Genomic DNA, 22,300 nt, shown 5'->3' with positions numbered 1-22,300 from the left:
GATCTTGCCTGTTTGAGTGGCAGAGAATCGATCCCGAATGAAACACCATTGCAATTGGAGTAAATAGTGTTAGCCTTTGCTACTTACTTCCTGGAGTTTGTAGCGTGGTTTTCAGTCAACTAGCACGGTTCCCACGAAAGACAAAGAAATGATCGATTGCTGGCTTTTAAATCAAATCCAAACACTCACTCATAGCTGTAAGATATCTGATATTAAAATTGGATTTACTCCACAAGTTCACTGCATTCTTGCAACGCACACTGTAGAATAGAGGCGTGCGGCTCACCGGGTTTCGTATCACCTTGAAGAAAAGCGTAGCAACCAACCGCCGCATATACTGCTTGTTGCGTGCTTTCTTTGCCGCCATGTATACTTGTACCTGCGCCGCTAGGGCGTCGAGTTTGCGCAATCGTACTCAGCTGGAGCCACCGAACGATGCCATCTTGAATAGTAGACACCTTGGTAACGTCGGTGAGGAAGAGCCACAATTCGGTAGTTCGGCAGGCCCATTCAATGCTGGATCCATCCGCATCTCTTTCGTTCCAGAAAATGGTCAAGAAATCCGCCAATGAATCTCCCACGAGATCGTAATCTTTCAACAGACCTACCCGTATGTCGCTCTCATCCTCGTGGTTTTTAGCCGATGAAAATACGGACGCCAGCCCTGGCAACAAAGCTTCCCTCGCTTGCTTGATATCTACGTTCATCGCCCGACGGAGTGCGCCCAAGACAGCATTCTCCTGTTCTCCGTCTTCCTTTAAAGTCGTACTAGTCGGTAGAGTTGTTTCGAACGCATCCATTTCCATCAGCAAAGAACTCATGACTCGAATGACACATACATCAACCAACTCAGCTCTAACTCCTTTCGTCAAGGATTCCTCAAAGGACGCAAAGTATTGCACAATAGCGTCCAAACATTCGTAAAGGGACTCGCGCAAATGTAACACAGAGTCGACGGGTACAGACAAACTTCCATCGTTCTCCACTTCCGTTGCCAGCTCAACAACATATTCAACAGCCGCTATGATCACTTGCGCACAAGTTTGAAATATAGACACCTTGCTGTCGTTCAAAAGACTTTGGCTGTCAGGTTCGTTGTCTTCTGTCTCGGATAGTAAAAAACCTAGCTGAATTTTCCATTCTCCTACAGCCAGTCGTAAGAGTATACACACAGAATGTGCTGATCCAAAAACCGATGTATGTTGCCATTGGACGCTAAATAGCCATCTCCATCCAATAGCTTGTACCAAAGTACCTAGCGTGCTCCAAGAAAGGGAGCGGAATGTGTCGGATTGGTCCTGATGATGTGCCGATGAAGAGACACAGCCGGCCACAATCAGGCGCGCCAATCCTTCAGAAATCTCCATTTCGTTGGCATCAATTTGTGCTTGGAATGAAGGTAGTGCTGCCAACAAGTGAGAGGTCCACAAAATGATTTGGATAGATGCGGATCTAAGGCTGGAGCATTCGGATGTAGTCGATGGGGACTCTCGACTTTCGTCAAGAAAGCTGGAAGGGGACGAACCCAATCCCTCCCGAGCCCAGTTTAAAGCGGAGCGATAGTACGAAGGTATTTTGTAGTTGGTTATTCTCGATGCATGATCGAAGAACAGACGAGTAGTCTCTGCGCTCATTTGCACGGACAGAGACTGCTCACAGACCACGTTGGAACTCTGATTTAGAAGTTGTGTCAAAGTCTCGTGCATAATTTCGCTTGGCTGCTTCAATTTCGGCCCCAGGGGATCGTTTGATAGTGAAACACCCTTTGCCTCCTCTGTGTGTACCGCAGCATTTATCGCGAGCTTCCATGCCTGTTCCAGAATTGTTTCCAGTAGAGCGTTGTCGATGTCCCCGTCGCCATCGGTGCGAGTTCGATATTGTACAAGCCTGGCAGCTAATTCATTAAGTGCGATAACGATTTCCACGTCAATGACCTCAATCATCAAAGGCTTCTTTGTGTCGCGTGTTCTCAGGTCCAAAATACCACAAAGAGCCGACCCGATCCGACGACAAGAGCGCTGTTGGAAAGTTGCTCTGTCTCTTTCATCTCTGTCGGGCTCGCATTCAGCAAGGCGCACAGCCAACTGAGCCGCTAATCGCGCGTACAACGTCGTACCTGTAGCGTTCTCTTCTACCAAAAGAAGTATGAAGTCAATTAAAATATTTCTGTCATAGAAAATGCGCTGTAGTTTGGTGGTGCTGGAAAGGCGAGTCGACAAAAGCAATGCCGACAGACAGCGCTCGTTCAGGTTAGAATCGCCGGCGTCGGCCCTTGTCTCGAGCGATTGGGGCACCAATTTCTTAATCTTGGCAATGATTGCGTCGTCTAGCTGAGACATGTTGCCTGCCATGGTAATGCTTGACTCAATTTTGTAGTGAAACGAAGAGTATTGTAGGTTGAGGTGGTATGAATGAAACACGATTGGTAGGCACAATCTGCCGTCGATATAATGAAACTCATAAAATTCAAATCTCTCGTCTTCCCAGAAGATTGCGCCCCTCCACGATTTTCTAGGTTGAGATTTAAAAACTGCCGACTAGCTAGGCAACAAAAATCAGAACAGAATTTCCCAAAATCGATACACTCACTGTCAGTCAATTTTCACATCGGGCAGGTGAGGCTTGGATAAAGGAAGTCTGGTTGTTCCAACCAAAAGACGTTGGAGGTTTGACAACAAAGGTTACGTGGTGGAAGGGCTAGCTGAATTTATAGTGCTAAACTATGACCAATCCGAATGTGTAATAGCACGAGCTCATCACGAATCCCTTCGTGCCTCCGTCTCTGTAACACTGGCCCAGGCAGCAAAATTATTACCAGTATTTGCCCCCGAACAACCTCAACTTGCTTTAAGAAAATAGCATGCTTTCATCCGTTGACCTACCGTCGATAGATTGCTCACTGCACCGAATAAGCGGACGGCGCTACCACATCAGATCGTCGCAAGATATTTCCGAACGCGAACGTTATCGAAATGCCAGCACCCAGATAAACAGGATCTCTCGCATACCTTAAGCCATATGCAGTGCCTCAGAATTCTTAACTCGGTAGTTGTAGTTGAAGAGCACAGTAAAAGTGGAATGATTACTTTATCGGAGTCCATTAAACAACGATGCGGACGAGGAACCATCAAAGGTTCAGTAGGTTTTCTCTTCCCCATAGAACTTTTCTGTAAAATCTAACGCATTCTCAAGAGGGCAGGTCAGCTGGTGATGGTAACAATGCTGCAAGAGCTCCTATCCCGACAACAGATCATTCAAAGCTTGCTCAAAGTTGTTGTCGTATCGTAACAAAGCTGCAAAGACTCGGTTAGGATCGAAATCCATGGCTACCAAACTTGCGACCTTTTCGTCGTCTACGCGTACTTGAGGAAGCTCGTGGGATACTGGATGCATGCCAGGGGTCGCCACACGGTCCATAGGACGCCTAGGGGACGAGCCACTTCCATTGTCGATATACCGTATAGAGGTTTGCGTTTGTTGACCTTGACCGTGATCAGACAAATTGGCGGCCATACGTGCGTCATCGGCTTCTTGTCGGTTCCGCTGGGTGTTGTCTTCATATTCACACCGCTCCATTGTGAGACGGGCACTGACATCGCCAACTTGTTTGCGAAGCTTTTCCAATTTGGGCAGGACCGAATCGTAAAAATCCCGCCCCTCCTTCAAATGAGTGGACAATTGCTCCACTTCGTCTACTGCATCTTCAATCATCGTGATGCTTCGGTCAGTGCTCCCTTTCGCACGACTGTTTTCGCGTTCGTGCATGAAAATATCGTTTTCCGTCAAAATTTCACGTACCAACCTCGACTGCTCCTCCATACTTCGTTCAATTCCGTTCAACGCTCCTTGAAAGGAATCCTTCGCCCGCTGAAAAACTGCTTTGTATTCAGCTTCTGCCTCCAGACCAAGCTCATCCACCTGCACCAATTCACCCGTAAAATCATACGCCTCCATTTTGTTGCGCAACTCCTCTAGCGAAACGTCGCGGCGCTGAAACAAGGCCGACAATTCCACTAGCATTCGACTGAGCGTGGACACGTCCACATTCTGATCTCCCGCAGGCAAGAGTCTATCCAGTTGCGATTTCCGAAACTGTAGCAACTTATACTTTGGATCTGTATCGAGCAATTCGACGCGTTGCATAACAAGCTGGTCCCCTTCCCGAGCTGACGTCAGCAACGAATCGTAGTTCTCGAGTGTTGTGTGAAAACTCTTTTGAACTTGCGATACATTGTGTCCTTCAAACGTACTATTTTGACTGCGAAATAGAGAATCCACCCGCAGATCTTCTTTCAAATTTTCTTGAACAGTCTGGTACAACGAACGCGCCCGTTCGGCAATATCACATAATTCCCAAACCGATTGTTTTAATTCTCGAAGCATGTCTTGGTCTTGCACTACTCGGACCCTTTCCCACAGAGCGTCCGGAATGCCCCCACCCTGACTTTCCTGTTGGTAGGCTGTAACAGAATGCGGCAAATTAACTGTCGCCAAAGCTCGTCGTCCTTGATCCGTTTTATCTTCGGCGGCGAGCGTGGTGTTAGTGAGGAGCCGCTGCATGTCGTATCGAAAGGTTTGCTCGTACCGACGCAGCACAGAACCGGGACCACTGGTAAAGAGCGGTGGTGCCAGCTTTGGCAAACTACTCGATACGTCCTTTTCGACTTCGACCATGGTTTGGGGTGGAACTTCGGGCAAATCGTTCCGATCGGGAATGTCGACCGGGTCTAGTCTGTTGGCTTGCTCCGCTTGTTCCAATTGCGTCTCCATATCTTGCAAGGTTACGTAGACTAGCTCCGCCAAATCGTCCAAGAGCGATTCTTCCTCGCTGTTACAGAAATCGAGACAGAGAGATCCAAATTTCTGTGCCGCTTCGAGGCGTGCATGGGCGGGACCCCGTTCACCCTTGTCCGCGTGGGTTTGCGCCTGATGATATTCACACAAGGCACTCATCCACATTCCCCAGGCCCGCACCGCGTCGCCCCAAATTTGTAATCGCTTACTGCGGAACTGGTTAGCCGCCGCGTGGCCGGTAGCACTGGCGTTTGCAGTGATACTCGCTGAGCTACTCGTATCGAGACCGTAATCGTCGTCGTCGAGAAGCAATTCTTCACAGACGCCGTAGAGTGGAATTGCCGCGGCCGATACCTTGGCCAGCAGAGCGTGCAAAGGACGGGGCGCCGCCGCAACCGCTTGGTAAAAGGCGTACTGCGCATCGGCCAAACAAAAGCGCTCCCAGAGTGTCAAGAAGGAGGCCGACAAATCGTGTGACGGAAAAGAGCGTTCCGTAGCGGCCGGTAAAAGATCCGTTTGCAAATACCGCAAAAGTGAGGCGGCAGTTTGCAAATGCAAACCAGCTTGTTTCCAGGCGGTGCGAGACTGTGGATTGTTGGGTGTCTTCTCGACGGCGTAGGCCTGGTGGGCTTGCACGATGGCGAGATTCCAAAGGACGTTGGCACGTTCCCACGCCAAGGTACCGTCGACTTCTTCCTGATTATCGGAAGACTTCCAGGGGAATTCAAGCATGTTGGCAAGGCTGCTGTTTCCGAGCGATGCAGACGATAGCGGTGAATGATGTTGCTGTCCTCGTTTGTTCAATTTGTGTCGATGTTGCCGATCGTGTTCGTCGTCACGAGTTGTTCCAGAATCATCAACGGCACCGCTGTTGTACGGAAAGCCTTGCTCTTCACAGAGTTCGAGGGCCGCCGCGTATTCTTGCAAGACGTGCAAGTGGGGGAGGGCGTCGGCGACGCCGTGTCGACAGGCAGTGTAGACGTTGCGTCGCATCTGATCGAGCCGATCCAGATCCTCACGACAGTCGGCAGAGGTCATCCCGGGTCGGCCTTCCCACTTTTGCACGTGCGCTTGATCCAACCAACGCCCCAATTGTCCCCCCAAATCTGTCTCCAACGGCACACGCAGGGGAAGCTTGGCGACGAAACCGGACATGCGGGCAATGACGCGTACGACCTGTTGTGGAACAGTCTTTTCCAACAATCAGTCAGTCAGACAGTCAGTTGAATCGAACAGAGTCCACTAATTCACAGTCTATTCGATTTCGAATCGATTGCATTCAAAATTGCCTTCCACGCAATGGAGCTAAACGGAACCGAATATGGACCGTGAGTGGGATTGCAGCGAATTAAAGAGGATGGCTGTGTCTGAAAAAGGGGGCAGGGGGAATACCTAGCTAGTCAGCTACCTACTTAGCTACCTACCTATGTGTACCGTATCTCTCGGTCTTGGACCTTTCTCACACAGTCACACTGTCCACGCCGACGCGCAACTCTGGTTTACTGGGTTGCGGTGGAGAATCGGGTACTTCGAGAATGGTCCCCAAGCTCCCGTTGTCGCGGTAGGTAGGGGTGGTGGTGGGTCTCACCGTCACCATCAACCTCTCTAGCACGTATTGATAGGTAGTGCGCTCGTCGGTGACATCATGAGAAGGATTACACCCACGGAATTATTCCAACTCTCGATCCTGGTAACGTAAACTCGTTTCACAGTCATTTTCTGACCAAAGACCGAAGCAACCGGCACTGACTCGACTGCTTACACTTAAGGCAACCATTGGGGGACCAAGACTGAACTACTTATAAATACGTCAAATCCGGGCTTCGTTGGGACTACGGGTACGACTTCCAGTAGCAACCTACCTACCTACCGAGATAGGGACTGGATTGTGGGTTGGTCCCGTCTAGAGTCTAAGATTCGCCAGATCCAACGAAGAAACCCATCATGTAAATACCGATGGAAGGGGATTGACTCTCTGTAACCTACCATGCATGAACCATCACTCTTGGCCACGACCAACCCACACATAAAAATCTCGATGCGTCTTACCTATACGACATTGACGTGCGAAAGCGCGTGCACAAATCGTTCCCGTAGCACCGTGCGATTGCGTTTTTCGTCTGATCCTGTTCCAATGATCCGCACATTTCGTGGACCCGAACCGTTCGCGAATATTGCGAACCTCGCGAGCCTTGCGAATTTTACGGGAACATACCATGCGACTTCGATCCGCAATCGCCTTCAAATCATTTGCTGGCTCTACACTAATAGGCTTGACTTCTAAGGAACTGTAACGTATTTGGATATCCGTGGGGGAAAAGCAGGCCTAGATTCCTAAAAGGCCTGAACTCCCTCTCTCGTGACGTGCGCTGCGCTCCCACAATAAAAAACCCCAACCCAGTACAAGCATCCCCTCCTCTATCTCCCGCTGCCCTATCTACGAGCCTCTCCAATACTTCTTTCCTGGACACAACGCGATACCTTTTTCCCACTCACAACTGTCATGTCAACTCTACTCTGGATTATTCTCTTTGGCTTTCTCATGAGCTTCATTGCGCTCGCCGGGGCACTGTCTCTCTTTCTGCAACCAGCTCTATTTCAGTCCCTCATTACACCGCTGGTGGCCTTTTCGGCCGGTTCGCTCATTGGAGGAGCCTTGTTTCATATGATTCCGGCCGCGGTGGAAAGCATGGGCAACGTTACTTCCCTCTACGTGTGGCTCGCCGCTGGCTTCGTCATCTTTTACGGACTCGAGCAATTCCTCAACTGGCACCATTCACACACCCACAGTCACGCCTGCCCTCCCCTCCGCAGTGACCACCAACACTACCCCCACACGGGTACTGTACGAGACGAGTTTGCACAAAGTGTCACACACGTATGCGGTTTAGATACCGAGCTCGGCGTGAATTCCCACCGTCCCCACGGTAGAGAAACGGATGACGATTCTTGCGAGAATAGTGGACGACACGAATCTCTTCATCTTCCCGATGGTTTCACCAGAACACACATTCGCTCAGAGTCCGCGAACTGTTTGGATGAAGAAGCACAATGTCCTCACGTTGCCTCATGTAAGGACAACATCCAGTGTACTGTCGATACCACATCCGCGCAAATCCCAGACACTCTCCAGCAAACATCTACAGTCGTCGCGGCAACGCCACCGATTCCATCGAAAAAGCCTTTGACGTATCTCATTCTTATCGCCGATGCTGTCCATAACTTTCTCGGTGGCATGTTCGTCGGCGCCAGTTTTGTCGACAGCGTCCCACTGGGCGTATCGGCGTGGTGCGCTGCCGCGGCTCACGAGTTGCCGCAGGAGCTCGGTGATTTTGCCATACTTGTACACGGTGGATGGAGCCCTATGCAGGCACTCCTGTGGAACTTTCTGTCGGCGCTACCCTTTCTCGTCGGCGGAGTCGTAGCCTACGCCACGTCGAAAGCCGTAAATGTGGATTTTTTGGTGCCCTTTGCGGCGGGTAACTTTTTGTATATTGCCGGGAGTGATCTGATACCCGAGGTCAAACACTTTCACGGCATAAGGGCCAACTTTACGCACTTTTTCTCCTTTACGGCTGGTTTGGGACTGCTGTTGGTGATTCGGATCGCGTACAAGGGATGGTAGCTGGCTACCGGTAGTTGCGTAGTCTCGATACGATAAACGAGATTCAACGGCAAGCACTTAGCTACCAACAATTTGGATATGTTTCGCGTATTCAAAGACTAGTTAATTGAATCGGCACCGCATGTTTGGCATCCATTTTCGTAGGTGCAGTTCCAACATGCTCGTTCATTCATCACTATTTCTCGGTTCCACCTTTACCGACTCACAAAGAGATAATGCGAAACGATCCATTCGTTGCCACCGCGGAAACCCCACAGTTCGGCGCAGGCCATAAAAAAGAGGCGCCAGTTGACGTACCACTCCCGTTCGCTCCCAACGCCGTAGGCTTCCGTCAGAACGGGTTTGAGAGATCCGTTCCGCCAATTCTGGTCCAAATAAGCCAACCAGCCGTTGGAAGTCTTTTCGTAGTTAGTTCCGTTCACGCGCCAGTGTTGTTCGATTGCAAAAGACTTGGCAAAGTAAAGGAGTAGATCGTCACTGGGCATGGTCCCACCGGAAAAGAAGTTTCGACTCATCCAACCGTCTTCAAAGTGGTAGGTATAATCTTTGTGGGTGAAGATATGCACAAAGAGTTTGCCGCCGGGTTTCAAAAAGCCGTGCACCTTCTGCAAGAGATCGTCATAGTTTTTCATGTGCTCAAACATTTCCACCGTCATGACCCGGTCGTTGTCACGGACAACCTGTAGCGCGCCCTCATCGTCGGCGACGTTGCACTAATGTAAGGTAGGAACGTGCGGAAACGGTGAGCAACGGTAAAGTGCGGGTGAATCCTCCGTAGCGTACCAGTGAGTGCCACGTGCGGACAACGTACCGTAATGACCTTGATATTTTGGTGATTGAGTCCTCTCGCCTTGGCGGTGTTGAGAATGTAATCCTTCTGAGTGTGCGAGTTGGAAATGGAGGTGATTTTGGCGTTGGGATACTTGGCACACAAGTGCAGGGTCAAGCTACCCCAGCCACAACCCAAGTCCACAATACTCATACCATCCTCGAGTTCGGCACGTTCACAGTACAAATCCAGCATGAGAATTTCCGATTCTTCGAAGGTGGTGCGTGACGTCGGCCAGAGTCCGGAGGAATACTTTTTGCAGGGCCCGAGACAGAGATCGTAAAAGCGCGCCGGCACTTCGTAATGCTGATCATTGGCTTCCTTAGTCATGACCGCAATAGGCATGGTGTGTAGTTGTCGGACAATCTGCATCTTGTCGTCCTGTTCGGCGGTGGTTTCCGTCGATCGGAGAAGCGCAAGGCGATCGCGCAATTGGATGCGGATGCCGAAGCGAATCAAAAAGTCCGGGACGAGTCCCAATTGAACCAAACCCACGAGACGTTCCGAAAAGGAACTGAGCAAGTTCAAGACTTTGTCGGAAAGACGTTCGGCGAGGTGACTGGACGACCAGAGATTCCATGCAGCGTACGCGACGACTACGTGATGAGCCTGGACGTCGTGGTACGACGACGGCATCGACATCCAAAGCGACTGTCCAGCATCCCGCAAGCTCATGACGTCGGTCCACTGAGTACCGAGAGCGTCGGAATTCGAGACGTACCCTTTTGCTAGATTCTAGTAATAATCACTGCTGCGCTTTCGGATCGGAAGCGGCGGAAGCACGCAATTGCGTCTCTGAAACTCTACTACTAGAGAAAGGAATGCAGTCGCATCGATCTTTTTCATGCGTTTGCGTTCCATCCAATTCACTGTCACACGCTCGAAAGGAAGCACACCACGCCGACTAATGCATTTCTCTTTTTGGAAAAGCGTTGGTGCGTCTGTCCTTCCGAAACATCTTCTTTGAAGGTAACCGTAAGTGCACACGACTAACTATGAAACGGTCAACCCGTCACATAACCAGCCTGTGCTACCACAAAAGCGCACCTCGGGCAAATGACGGAAACATTAGTATGATTGACCTAGTTTTTCCAATAGCTACGACTCGTTACTCTCGACTAACTGTAGGTATACTCCTCTCTATTTATCTTCTGCATCCGAGTTCCTTGGCCCTCATAGCGGAACGACAGCCGCCAGACCCAAAAGGCCAGATGGTCTACATCCAAGGCGTGGACTGACAATTCGGTAGACATACCTTTTTTTTATAAATAGCTACAGCAAACTCCGACACTGAACCTACCATCCAGGGGAAGATCCGAATCATTAGACGCCATGACTGAGACCGCTGACCCCGACTGAAGTGGCTCTGGACCAGAGTCTCTTCCGAAACATCCAGAGGAATGCCTATTGTCAGCGACACGCGGCCTTTACCTTCCGGGGCCCGGGCCAATCTAGGTTGGCGACAACCAGTCAGTGCATATCCAATTTATGATAGAATCGGGCAGCCCGAGCACAACGAATGGCTACGCTATTTGTGTTCGGGCCAATGGTCTTATTGGCGATAGTCCGAGACCTCGATTTCCGACTCGACCGATGTTGCCAATGATGGTGGTCGGGTACACGTTCTGGAGTTTGAGGGAGACGTGATGAAGGATGTTTCTTCGTCCATTTCGAGGTTATAGACGACTGGCGGCTTTTCGCGCACTTCAACGTCGTGGGCGGGGTCTCGGCAGCATGCAACATCACAGAACGAACCGGACATTTCCTCCAAGGAGTGCACGACTTTCCCGACTCGTTGAGAAAGCTTTTCCGACCACGTCTCCCGATCCACTTGACTCTTTATTTGCCGTGCGTTCAAGGTGTCCACATCACTGTCCACGCCCAACGATTGGGACGATTGCGATTGAATTGTGTCGTCTCCCAAATCCTCGTGAATAATTCGTTCCGGATCTACGGAGGCTTTCAGGAAAGCCATGAGTATATCGTGGCCGTTGCGGGTTACTCCGTCGAACTCAAAATAGCCGAGGCTGAGCGTAGTGACGTTCAATTTGTATCGGGTCGCCGCGTCGTGATCACCGTACGTCTCCACGACTAGGATATCTGACATGGGAATAGAATAGGAGGGCAAAGCCTTTTCGTTTGGTACCACTCGTCTGCGATTTCGGCGCATGGGAGTTTCATCGCGCATGAAAAGCACGGTTTGGATCGGAGTCAGCACGAGTTCCGGACCTTGGTGATGCTTCTTCGTTGCGATGAGCCGCTGGCTCGAGCTGTCGAGGCGGGAGGCGGAGGACTTTGCCGGAATTTGACATCCCCAGTTGCGCAAAACGCAGGCAATATCCTGTGTATCAGAAAACTTTGGATTGGTGGAACACGGAGACCTGCGGACTTTCTGAAAAAGTAAAGCGAACGGAAAGTCAGACAAGTCCTTAGGCAGCTTGGAACCAAACTCAAAGCTTGCTCTTGACAAGTCGCATATGCAAAGGACTCCCGAACATATCTTGAACGGATATCGGCATCTAGAAATCCTCAGTTACTTACACATTGGATGGATACATTGTCCGAAATGAGTACGGCGGAAGAGGGAATCATTGCTGACTGTGAATAGCGGTTGTGTAGAACGGGATAGACAGGAACTGTGGAATAGAGGCAATGTACTACAGTTCGTACCGCATTCGACGACAGCAAGACCCGAAAGTGAGTAACGCAGGAGAAAAAAAGACGGATACTTGAGCCGCCGATTATCAATTCACTGTTTGATTGTGTCCGGTGCTCGAATGGAAATTGAGACTAACGAGCGCCTCTTCTCGCGAAAACGCGGCGACACTCCGGGCAAAATGTTCCCTGATATAATGCAAAGTGTAGCGGACGGCGCGTGACGAGAATGATTTCAATTTCTCAATCCTACAGATGCATATATATCAAATCGCTAATAGATGGGGTCGAGAAAAACGTCTACTTCCCGAAAATTTGGAAATTTAGCCGTAAGTAAGGTGCGCTCTCACGTGATTCTTGGTAAATTTGGGCCCAAGCTGTTTCATGGGCACTTGTTTCAAAAACTTTAACCCAAAACCTGGCAATCCCATGAACGCAGGACGAGGTTCTCGGTCGCCTTCCAATCACAGAACGGAAACCTGCCAACGCGGTCGAGTCAAAATTCGAGCCAACCGCCGTGGAAAGGGGTTGTCCTCCAACCTCGGGCAGGCACCCCTATCAACCCCAACCTAATCACCCCCAATAACAGTCTACCCGAGCCCAAACCGAGCCACCACCTAGCGAACAACCAGTAAAAACCGACCTATCATCTAGCAACAAAAACAACTGTAAACCGAGAATTTTCGAAAAACTGAGGGATCCAAATTAAAGTAAGGAATGCAGTCTTTATAAGGTTTTGCTTTGGACTTTGGACGACGCAAATGCGTTCGCAGCATCCATAACACCGGAAACGTCTGCACAATCCTGAGCCTGCCCTTGTGCGCTGCCGGGTTTGCCCCCGCCGCGTCCACCACAAGATTCCAGTGTCGCACGAATCCATTCGTCCGCCCTGAGATCGAATTCTTCCATTAGCCTGTCGGGCACTACAGCAAACGCCATTATCTTGCCACCACTTCCGCTTTCGGCCTCACTCACGCCCAAAAAGGCCATCTCCGGGGCGATTTCCTTGACCGTATTCATGACACGCTGCGAGGCCTTGGAGTCGGCCGCAATGTCCACATTAAGTACCAGCGTTTGCATTTTTTCTTCCAATGCTACCGCCACATCCTTTTTCACATCGTTCAGTACCAAATCCACACGCTGCTGTAATGCTTTCTTGGCCGCGTCATTGGCTTTCTTTTGAATGGCTTCTAGTCTTGTTCGTAGCTCTGCCTTGAGTACAGCGGAAACAAACGCCGCATCCAAATCTTTCCGCGCTGACCCAGCCTGTTTGTATAATCCAGACGTCGTAGCTGGTAGTTGTTCAATTTTGTCGACCAATGCTTGAAATTTGACTCCTCCGGCCAGAGCTCGCTTCGCGGCATCCTTGGTTACGGCTGTCACACGACGAATACCCTTGGCGACGGCAGTTTCTTCCACCAAAACAAAGGCTTCCGCCTCGGCTGTATTTTCCAAATGTGTCCCACCGCAAAACTCAACCGAACTACTGTCGCCAATGGCAATGACTCGGACCGGATCGGGATAAACTTCACCAAAGACGGCACGGACACCGTCAATAGCTTGGGCATCGGCCAAGGACATCACTTTGGATTTGACAGGCTGGGCGTCAGCGACGCTCTTCTGGCAAAATTCTTCAACTGCTTTGATTTCTAGCATTGTCATGGCTCTTTTGTGGGCAAAGTCGAAGCGTAACTTTTCGTTGTTGCAAAGCGAACCACGCTGATCGCACTTTTCGCCCAACACGTTGCGCAGGGCCGCGTTCAGAACGTGCGTCATGGAATGATTTGGCGCAATCATACGCCGGCGCTCGTAGTCAACCTTGCAATTCACTGCTTGGTCTACGGCAATGGAACCTTCTTCCACGGCGCCCTTGTGTAACAAGAATCCGGCGTATACTTGAACATCCGTCACGGTAAATCGACCCGTAATGGTGCCGGCTTCGTCCAAAAACTCCAACGTGCCCACATCAGCCTCCTGCCCCCCTGCTTCGGCATAAAAAGAAGATTTGTCGAGCACAATACCGACAAAGTCGCCTTGGTCTGCGGTGGAGTCACCGGTCAAAAAGCCGTCCTTCCCGTACAGGGCCATGACAGTGGCCGGCAACTGAACGTCCCACTTGTACTTGAACCCATCGTCGGTGGGCAAAACATTTTGGTCCACCAACCAGGCCGTCTGTTCGGCCACAAGTTCGAGGACGGGTGCATTTCCAGCGCGAGCCGTCTTTTGAGCCTGCCGGGATCGAGTCTTTTGCGTTTCCATGGCGTTGGCAAAGCCAGCCATGTCCACCGACAAGCCGGCTTCTTGGGCCATTAGTTCGGTCAAGTCAACTGGAAAACCAAGGGTATCATACATGAAGAATGCTTTTTCTCCTGATATTTCCAGAACCTTATTTTCCTTGAGTTCTCCTTCCAGTTCGGTAAAAAACTTGATACCACGATCGAGCATGTCACCAAAGGCTTGTTCTTCTTCCTGAACGATTTCGAGAATGGTAGATTCGGCCGCTCGTAGTTCCGGATACGTTTCTCCAAAGGTTTCTACAACAACGGGAATGAGCGTGGCGAAGAATCCGGGTGCGCAGTGCAAAATTTGTTGTCCGTATCGGGTCGCCCGTCGGAGGATGCGTCGCAGGACGTAGCCGCGTCCTTCATTGTTGGGGACGGCGCCGTCGGCAATGGCAAAGGCGAGGGTCCGGGCGTGATCGGCAATGGCGCGATAGGCCGTGTCCTTTAAATCGACGTCGTCTGTGCCGACCCGGCCGGTGTAGGGTCCCCGGTCCGTGTGCGTGGCGAGTTTGGCAAAGAGTGGTTGAAAGACGTCGATATCGTAGTTGGAATCCTTGTTTTGTAAAATAGACACGAGTCGTTCTAGTCCCATACCGGTATCAATGTGCTTTGCCGGGAGAGTTTGCAGTTTATCCGGTTCCCGATTGTACTGAATAAAGACAATGTTCCATATTTCGATGACTTGCGGGTCGTCGGCGTTGACGAAGGCGGCCGCGTCGCGGTTGCCGATGCGATCGTAGTGAATTTCGCTGCAGGGTCCACAGGGTCCGACTTCTCCCATTTCCCAAAAGTTGTCGCGGACGTCGCAGCCAATGACCCGCGCTGCCGGCAAGTAACGGAGCCACAAATCACGGGCTTCGAAATCCGGTGCGAGTCCGAGGGCGTCGTCACCCTGAAAGTATGTGGCGTACAATCGATCGGGATCGAGGCGATAAACTTCGGTGAGCAATTGCCAGGCGTAGTCAATGGCCTCTTTCTTAAAGTAGTCACCGAAAGACCAGGATCCTAGCATTTCGAAAAACGTGTGATGGTAGGTGTCCCGTCCCACGTCTTCCAAGTCGTTGTGCTTACCACCGGCTCGAATGCACTTTTGACTATTGACGGCTCTTTGTACATTGGCGAGGGGCGAATTGGGATCGACTTGTCCCAAAAAGACGGGCTTGAACTGATTCATTCCGGCGTTGGTGAATAAAAGCGTCGGATCGTTGAGCGGGGCACAGGCTGAACTGCGTTGGAACGTGTGTGATCGCGGTTCCTGTTCGAAAAAGTCGATAAAGGTACTCCGGACCTTGTCGGTGGTCCAGACAACAGTGTCGGTATCCATATTGATCTCGGTGTCGATCTCACTATTACTGTTGGTATTGGCCAACGCGGTGCGGTGTGCGTCGGGTAGAGAGGACGCCGTACGCAACGGGACGAGGAATGCCGGGGGTCGTCGGGAAGTGCGGATCGTAGAGGCCCCCCTCCCGTGCAGTGCCAAGGACCGTACCATGGCCAGAGAAGTCCACATGAGGACTGTTATTGTCCACCAAACTCCAAGTGACAAAGCGGACGACGGGACGAGTCGACTCATGTAGCCGCGAACGTGTGGGCGATGGAACGATTTCCGTCTGGACCCACTCGAGTTCGGCGACGGTTGAACCCTTTGTTCGATCCCTTTTGTAGGTACCGCTGTTTCCAAACCGAGGCTACGGACTGACTGACTGACTGATTGATTGATTGAATAACCAATCGATTAATGGGATGACGAAGGGATGGATGAATGAATCGTGTCGACTTTGCCTTTCTTATAGTGAACCTTGACCACTGACCTTCGTGTCTCTTGGCTATCCACGTGACCTTGGTTGGAATTTTGATGGACAGACTGGGAGTGATGCACCACGGAAGAGAAGGAACGAAATTGTCGGGCGAACGGATGAGGCAGCATACGTTCGGGTCCTTAGCGTACGCGTCCTACCAATCGAACAACTAACGGACAGTGACGTACCCAGTCGTCTGGACGGTCAGTCCGTACTTTACAGTGAGGTCACTGTAAGTACACACACCGGAAAGTAAAAGTAGTTAACACGCTTCAATCCGGGTTTGTGCCTACTCCCCTCGTACATCATGACTTGCGTTATCCTGACTGTGAATCTAGAAAACCCCTACGTCAAGCGGTACATGAGGGTTCATATCCCAAAGTCTATCTGACAAGTCTATAATCTTATGTTTTTACGCCTTTGATCGTCTACGAAAGTATGCAGGATCCTTTCGGTTCCTTAGACAATTCTAGCCCGTTATTGTTGCAGTTTTCTAGTTTATCAGACCCAGTAGTTCTATGCTGAGGTAGCGGGATCAAAGGTAGTGTTTTCGAGTGTTTGAAGTGATCGCTGGTTCCGATTGTGCCTGAGGAGGTAGGGCAAAATACCTGGCTTTTCATGTCATTGTTAAGTTGCCAATGCCTGCAGAGGCCTGGAATATACTGCCAGTTTCTTGTAGTGGTCCATGTGATAGACGTGTTGATTGGTTACTGGGTTTCGTATCCGTCTAACGGTCTGAAACGAGGCAAATCTCCTGGACGCATCCATGAATCTCTTCATCTATCAAAGAAGGTGCATTGCACAAAATTGTATTGTTTGCTAAAAGCTCGGGTTTTGAGCATCATTCAGGTGTGGATGATAAGTAGTATGCTTATCAAAGCAGCTACTTATTGTCGCGAAAGTGTCTGCGCCTGCCGTAAAGACTTAGGTGGAGCCTTGCATTAAGGAAGGGGAAGAACTCCTCAAGGGAGTGAGTTGGTTGTGTCAAGCAATAGATCGTATCGGGACCAACTATCCTCGAGAAGCAGACCTTTTTGACAAGCTGAGATAGGGATTGATCAGATCCCTTGGCTGCAGCTTGTTGAATAGATCAACAAAGGGGAGATCACAATCAAAAAGGTAATTTCTAGTAATCTGAGAGCCTCACAGGAGGCACTCATTATCATAAATTCCTATCCTAAATCCATGCATCATCACTATGGACACCACAGTGTCCTCATCATCACACTATATGACATCACACATGACGTCATCACAAATAGTCCATCCACCTATCAACGAAACCCTAACCACAGTAAGTCAAGACTCAAAATGGATTCTTGTCACTTTTGGTTTGTGTAGATCCTAAAATTATAAGATTAGTTGGCTAGGCTACATTTGGGAATTCCAGTCATTGACTGTGAGTAGGGGTGATGACTGTGAGGAGAGATTGGCGGTGGAACTTAACCATCGGAAGGTGGTTCCCTGACACTTATGCGACAATTCTTATTGGAATTGTACCGCAAGGTAGTCACGGATCCTCCACTCTGATAGATATTGGTTAAATATCTCGAACGGATGGGAGTGGCAGCTGTTTTGTGTTTGCTAGTGTTCGTTGCATACTTATTGTATGGTTATGAAACGGTACTCGTTATCAATATCATTTATTCAAGTCTATATGTGAAATTCACATTTGATGACATCAATGATCAATAATTCTCGTGTTCACGTGGCGTGAGAATACTGAATGTTCCTAACCAACTAACAGAATTTTATGAGTTTGTGACACAGGAAGAAAGAAGAAAGTTGACCATGGCAGCCGCTTTAGCTCAAGTTCGAAATGCTTTACAAGCAATTGGTATTGTTGATGTTGAACAGCGTGATGCTATTACTGATTTGATTACGTCTATGGATGTTTTCGAGATTGCGACGGATGATTTTATCAAGGATATGTGCAAGAATATTCGTTATCCCGGGGGTACACTCCCGAATCCTAACGCGGAAGAACCAGGAGCACCGGCTGTGATTCCTCGCAATGGTGTTGCAATTTCACCCACTGCGGAGGAGCGTCTTGTCTTGTTGGCGTACTATGTTCATCATTTGAAGCGCACTTCTTGGCCTTATCCAGTTCAGTTTAATCCGGCGCGTATTTACTTGATGATTGAGATTAAGAAGCGCGAAAAGGAAGATAAAGAGTTGACAAAAGACCTCACGCCTCCTACTCAGATTGAAGATTTAAAGAAGATTTGTGATGCTTTCGAGAATATTGCGGAGTATTTGCTGCAAATTTGAGGAACAACAGGAGTCCCACTTGCTTACGTTATTTGTGAAGAGGAAGAAGTTCCAGAGGGTCCAGACAAAAATTATCAGGATGTGTTTGAAGAAATGATTGCTTGCAGTCCTCATGATGAAGAATCTTATGCGGCAGACAATGGTCAGGTGTGGACCATTATTTGTAGTTGTACTCATGGAGGTCCGGCTTGGAGTTGGGTTTCGTTGTATTCGAGAGCTTGAAACAGTCGTGCGGCATGGTTTGCTTTGCGTTCGCATTATTTGGGACCGACAAATCAGTCGAAGATTATGACACAAGCTGAAGGGGACCTTGAAGCGAAGTTTTATAACGGAGAGCATCATGGTTTTACTTTTGAGCGTTTTGCGGAAATTCATCAGCAAGCGCATACAGATATGGCAGAGTTTGGAGAACCTTTGATGGAGGCAGCCAAAGTTCGAAAATTTTTGAAACGTATTCAGGCACCGTTTCTAAATTCTGCAGTTGCCACTGTTTGTGCTAACTCATCTTTGAAAAATGATTTTGAAGCGACAGTGAATTTTCTGAGTGAATTTATTGAAGAGCAGAATCAGGCTCAGCTTTGACATATTTTGTCAGGTTGATCTGGTTGTGGTTGAGGGCAAGGTAAAGGGTCCGGACGTGGTAATAAAGGTTGGTGGTTGTGGTGGTTGTGGTGGAAACAAGGGTGTTTTCAACAAGGGATCTACCAGTGGTATGGTGGATAGATATTACACTTTTGATGAGTACAAGACCATGAATCCAGAACAAAAGTGTCATTTGCATACGTTATGTGAAGAAGCTGGTGGAAAGCGTCAAAATGCATCTGGTGTTAATTCTAAGGACAATGATGACAAAAAGAAGTCAAAGACCAGTCACAATGATCCAAATTCTCTTACATCAAAGTCATTGGCAGGTCAAAGCATGTCACAGAGAAATTCTTGACAATTACCAAAGGTGTCGGTTGTGTCTACACGTTCTATTTCTATACAGTCACTTGAGAGTGCAATTATATCACACGCGGAGTTAGATTCTCATGCGGATACATGTTGTGTTGGTTGACAAGCTTATATATTTCAAGAAAGCTCTCGAACAGTTGATGATTCTGCATTTTTATCTACATTTGGTCAAGCCTGGTCTGTACCAATTGTCTCTGCTGCACTTGCTTTTGATCATCCTTTCACATATGAGACATTTATTTTAGTTATTCATCAGGCCTTACATTTTCCTATAATGGAACATGCTTTGTTAAATCCAATCTCCGTCTCGCCACCGTCGCCGGTGTCATTGAAACGACTCTTGGCCCCATCCTTGGTATCTTCCACCAGTACGCTCACCTTGGTACCGGAAAGACTATCCATTCGTGCACGCAAATGCGTGCTTACGGGGTTGACGTCGACGACCTACCCCGTCCACTCGGTGGGAAACAACGTATCATCTCCGGTTGCGGTAACCACATCATTACCCTAGATGTTGAGGTCAATGATTGTCCCCAATTTTGTTGGAAAAGCTTACGGAGTTATCGCATTCAATTTATTACCCGAAAGACAATGTGAGGTTACCATTATCATTAGATGGAGTCATTTCTTACTAACCAGTTTGCAAGCCGTTTGCGGAGGAGTTTCGAAATTTTCACAAGTTGAACCTTACTTATGAAAGTCCAATTTGGGATCCATATTTGACAGATTTTTCTCATCAGGAGGAGAAGTTTACCGATAGTAAGGGTGTGTTGGTAACAAGAAATTCTGCACATGCAAACAGTCAGATGGTTACAACAAGAGACAGTACAGTATCAATGGTTTTATCATCTGTTTCGATGTTGTTGGAGGACAAACATTTGATTGATGAACTTGAAAAGACTTGTATTGTTAGTGTTGCACAGTTCTCGATTTACAGGTATAAGGTAATGCCAGAAGAGTTGGCGAAGCGATGGAACATTGGTTTATTGACAGCAAAGCGAACATTACTTGCAACAACTCAAAGAGGGGTCAAGGATATTGCTAGTCAATTGTTAGCAAAGAGAGTTAAACCAGTCACTTCACAGTTGAGATATTGTCACTTGCGTACAAGTTTGTATATGTGTCAATGTCAAGTATCTCCTGGCTTCTGAAGACAGCACAAGGTGATCAAGACTTGTCTGGCTTCTAATGAAGAGATACAAACTAACAAATATGGTTTTCACACAATTGTTGTTAAGATTTATAAACTCTAAACTAAAGAGCTAATCTGTTCACTTTCCATTTGGCCCCACAATCTGCCAAGTGCCATTGTGGTCCGTTTCACTATTCTCCATGGTGTTATACACGGCACTGTGGGCACATTCATCATAGTTACCATGCTCCTTAGCATGGCAACGATCGAGTCCCGAAACAGTCACATCATGTTTCTGAATACTCAGCTGGGATTGCGCCTGTCCAAAACCATCCTTGTCGGGATTTGTGGCCAAACACACAAGATTAGTTTCCACAGGCTCGCCTTTTTCGCGCGAACCGGTACTCAAAACTGTCATTCCAGTTGACAATACGGATACGATGTTTCGAATGTTGTCTCGTCTCGAGGAAATTCTTGTGCTCAAATTTATGTGAACAATGTTGACTGGACTTGTGCTTACCCAATGAAGTCGAAAGGTCAGGCTCACAATATGTTGGATTTGTTGTTTCATTGTGAGGGAGTTCCAGCTGAAATTATTTCAGATGGTGCAAAAGAATTAGTTCAAGGAGAGTTCAGACAAAAGGTTCGTGCTGCAGGAGCTCATGCTAAAGAGATTGAGCCATATTCACCATGGTTGAATCGAGCGGAAACCGCAATTAAAGCATTGAAGCATATGACAAATGCTGCTATGTCGAAATCACAAGCGTCAGTACAATTGTGATATTTGCTTGGAGTTGCAATGTTTGATTCAATCGTCAATTGCGCATAATATTTTCGCGTTGAACGACAACGTCCCGAATACGGCAGTATTGGGAGATACAACGGATATTAGTCACTTATGCAAGTTTGCATGGTATGATTGGGTATGGTATTTGGATCCAGTTGACTTTCCAGAGGATAAGCGGAAACTTGGTTGCTGGCTCGGACCTGCTCACAATATTGGTGATGCCTTGTGTGCTTGTATACTTGGCAGAAATTCGCAAATTATTTCGCGAACTACTTAGTCCCCACATTCTACAAGTGATCTTAATTCTCAACAGGTGAAGTTACTTCAGGAGAGTCTTGAGAAGAATGCTTGTTTTGTTATGAACAAAGATGATTGTGTTAAGAATACTCATGTTTTCGAGGTGGAACCCAGTGAGTTCGAAACGTATTTGGACAATTATTCAGGGGACCAGGAAACAATGCCACAAGCAGACAAGTACAATCACAAAGCATTTAACAAGTATATCAATGCTGAGGTTGTAATACCAAAACATGATCATATTGGTGCTGGTCAAATAATTGGACAAAAGAAAGCTTGAGATGGTAATCCAATTGGGAGGTCAAATCCTGATCCAGTTTTGGACACTCATATCTTAGAAGTTCAATTTCCAGACGGTAATGTATAGGAATACGGAGCTAATGTTATTGCTGAGCATCTTTATTCAAAGGTTGATGACAAGGGTTGTTGTTATCTTTTAATGGATGAAATTGTTGATCACCGGAAGGAAGGATTGGCGGTTGCTGCTGACAATCTGTATTATACAGACAAATGTGGTGTGAAACAAATGCGTCAAACAACAAAAGGTTGGCAACTTTTACTTCAATGGAAAGATGGATCAAATACATGGATTCCCTTGAAAGATCTGAAAGAATCAAATCCTGTTGATGTTGTCAAATATGTTGTTGCAAACAAGTTAGTCCATGAACCAGCTTTTGCCTGGTGGGTACCGGACGTATTACGCAAACGAGAGAGAATTATTTCAGCAGTAAAGGCCAGATACCTGAAACGGACTCACAAATTTGGTATTTGTATGCCAAAGTCAGTAAAGGAAGCTCTCGAAATTGATTGTTATACTAACACTTCTATATGGTTGGATGCAATCAGAAAAGAAATGAAAAACGTTATGCCAGCGT

General features: G+C 48.3%; 5 protein-coding genes across 5 annotated transcripts; 1 reads left to right on the top strand and 4 right to left on the bottom strand.

Annotated features, from left to right (window-relative positions):
- Positions 1–224: 224 nt before the first annotated feature.
- PHATRDRAFT_48520 (predicted protein) lies at positions 225–2,431 on the bottom strand (the record flags this gene model as incomplete). The annotated part of the gene is made up of 1 exon (XM_002182994.1): positions 225–2,431. Exon 1 carries the CDS (start codon positions 2,349–2,351, stop codon positions 225–227), a length of 2,127 nt encoding a protein of 708 aa, XP_002183030.1. The 5' UTR covers positions 2,352–2,431.
- An 803-nt stretch (positions 2,432–3,234) lies between these two features.
- PHATRDRAFT_48519 (predicted protein) lies at positions 3,235–6,391 on the bottom strand (the record flags this gene model as incomplete). Its single annotated transcript, XM_002182993.1, has 2 exons — positions 3,235–5,970; positions 6,266–6,391. The coding sequence occupies 2 exons, from the start codon at positions 6,389–6,391 to the stop codon at positions 3,235–3,237; spliced, it is 2,862 nt and encodes a 953-aa protein (XP_002183029.1).
- Positions 6,392–6,760: 369 nt separating this feature from the next.
- On the top strand, positions 6,761–8,419 carry PHATRDRAFT_48518 (predicted protein; the record flags this gene model as incomplete). Its single annotated transcript, XM_002183116.1, has 1 exon — positions 6,761–8,419. The coding sequence occupies exon 1, from the start codon at positions 7,298–7,300 to the stop codon at positions 8,417–8,419; it is 1,122 nt and encodes a 373-aa protein (XP_002183152.1). The 5' UTR covers positions 6,761–7,297.
- A 194-nt stretch (positions 8,420–8,613) lies between these two features.
- Positions 8,614–10,054, bottom strand: PHATRDRAFT_48517 (predicted protein; the record flags this gene model as incomplete). Its single annotated transcript, XM_002182992.1, has 2 exons — positions 9,231–10,054; positions 8,614–9,132 (listed from the first exon to the last, which is right to left on the bottom strand). Exons 1-2 carry the CDS (start codon positions 9,921–9,923, stop codon positions 8,614–8,616), a joined length of 1,212 nt encoding a protein of 403 aa, XP_002183028.1. The 5' UTR covers positions 9,924–10,054.
- A 2,575-nt stretch (positions 10,055–12,629) lies between these two features.
- Positions 12,630–15,509, bottom strand: PHATRDRAFT_15186 (predicted protein; the record flags this gene model as incomplete). The annotated part of the gene is made up of 1 exon (XM_002182991.1): positions 12,630–15,509. The coding sequence occupies one exon, from the start codon at positions 15,507–15,509 to the stop codon at positions 12,630–12,632; it is 2,880 nt and encodes a 959-aa protein (XP_002183027.1).
- Positions 15,510–22,300: the final 6,791 nt, after the last annotated feature.

Source organism: Phaeodactylum tricornutum, chromosome 18, assembly GCF_000150955.2.
Source record: "Phaeodactylum tricornutum CCAP 1055/1 chromosome 18, whole genome shotgun sequence".
Taxonomy (NCBI): domain Eukaryota; phylum Bacillariophyta; class Bacillariophyceae; order Surirellales; family Neidiaceae; genus Phaeodactylum; species Phaeodactylum tricornutum.
Note: the sequence above shows the minus strand (reverse complement) of the source record. Positions and strands in the feature narration are given on the sequence as shown.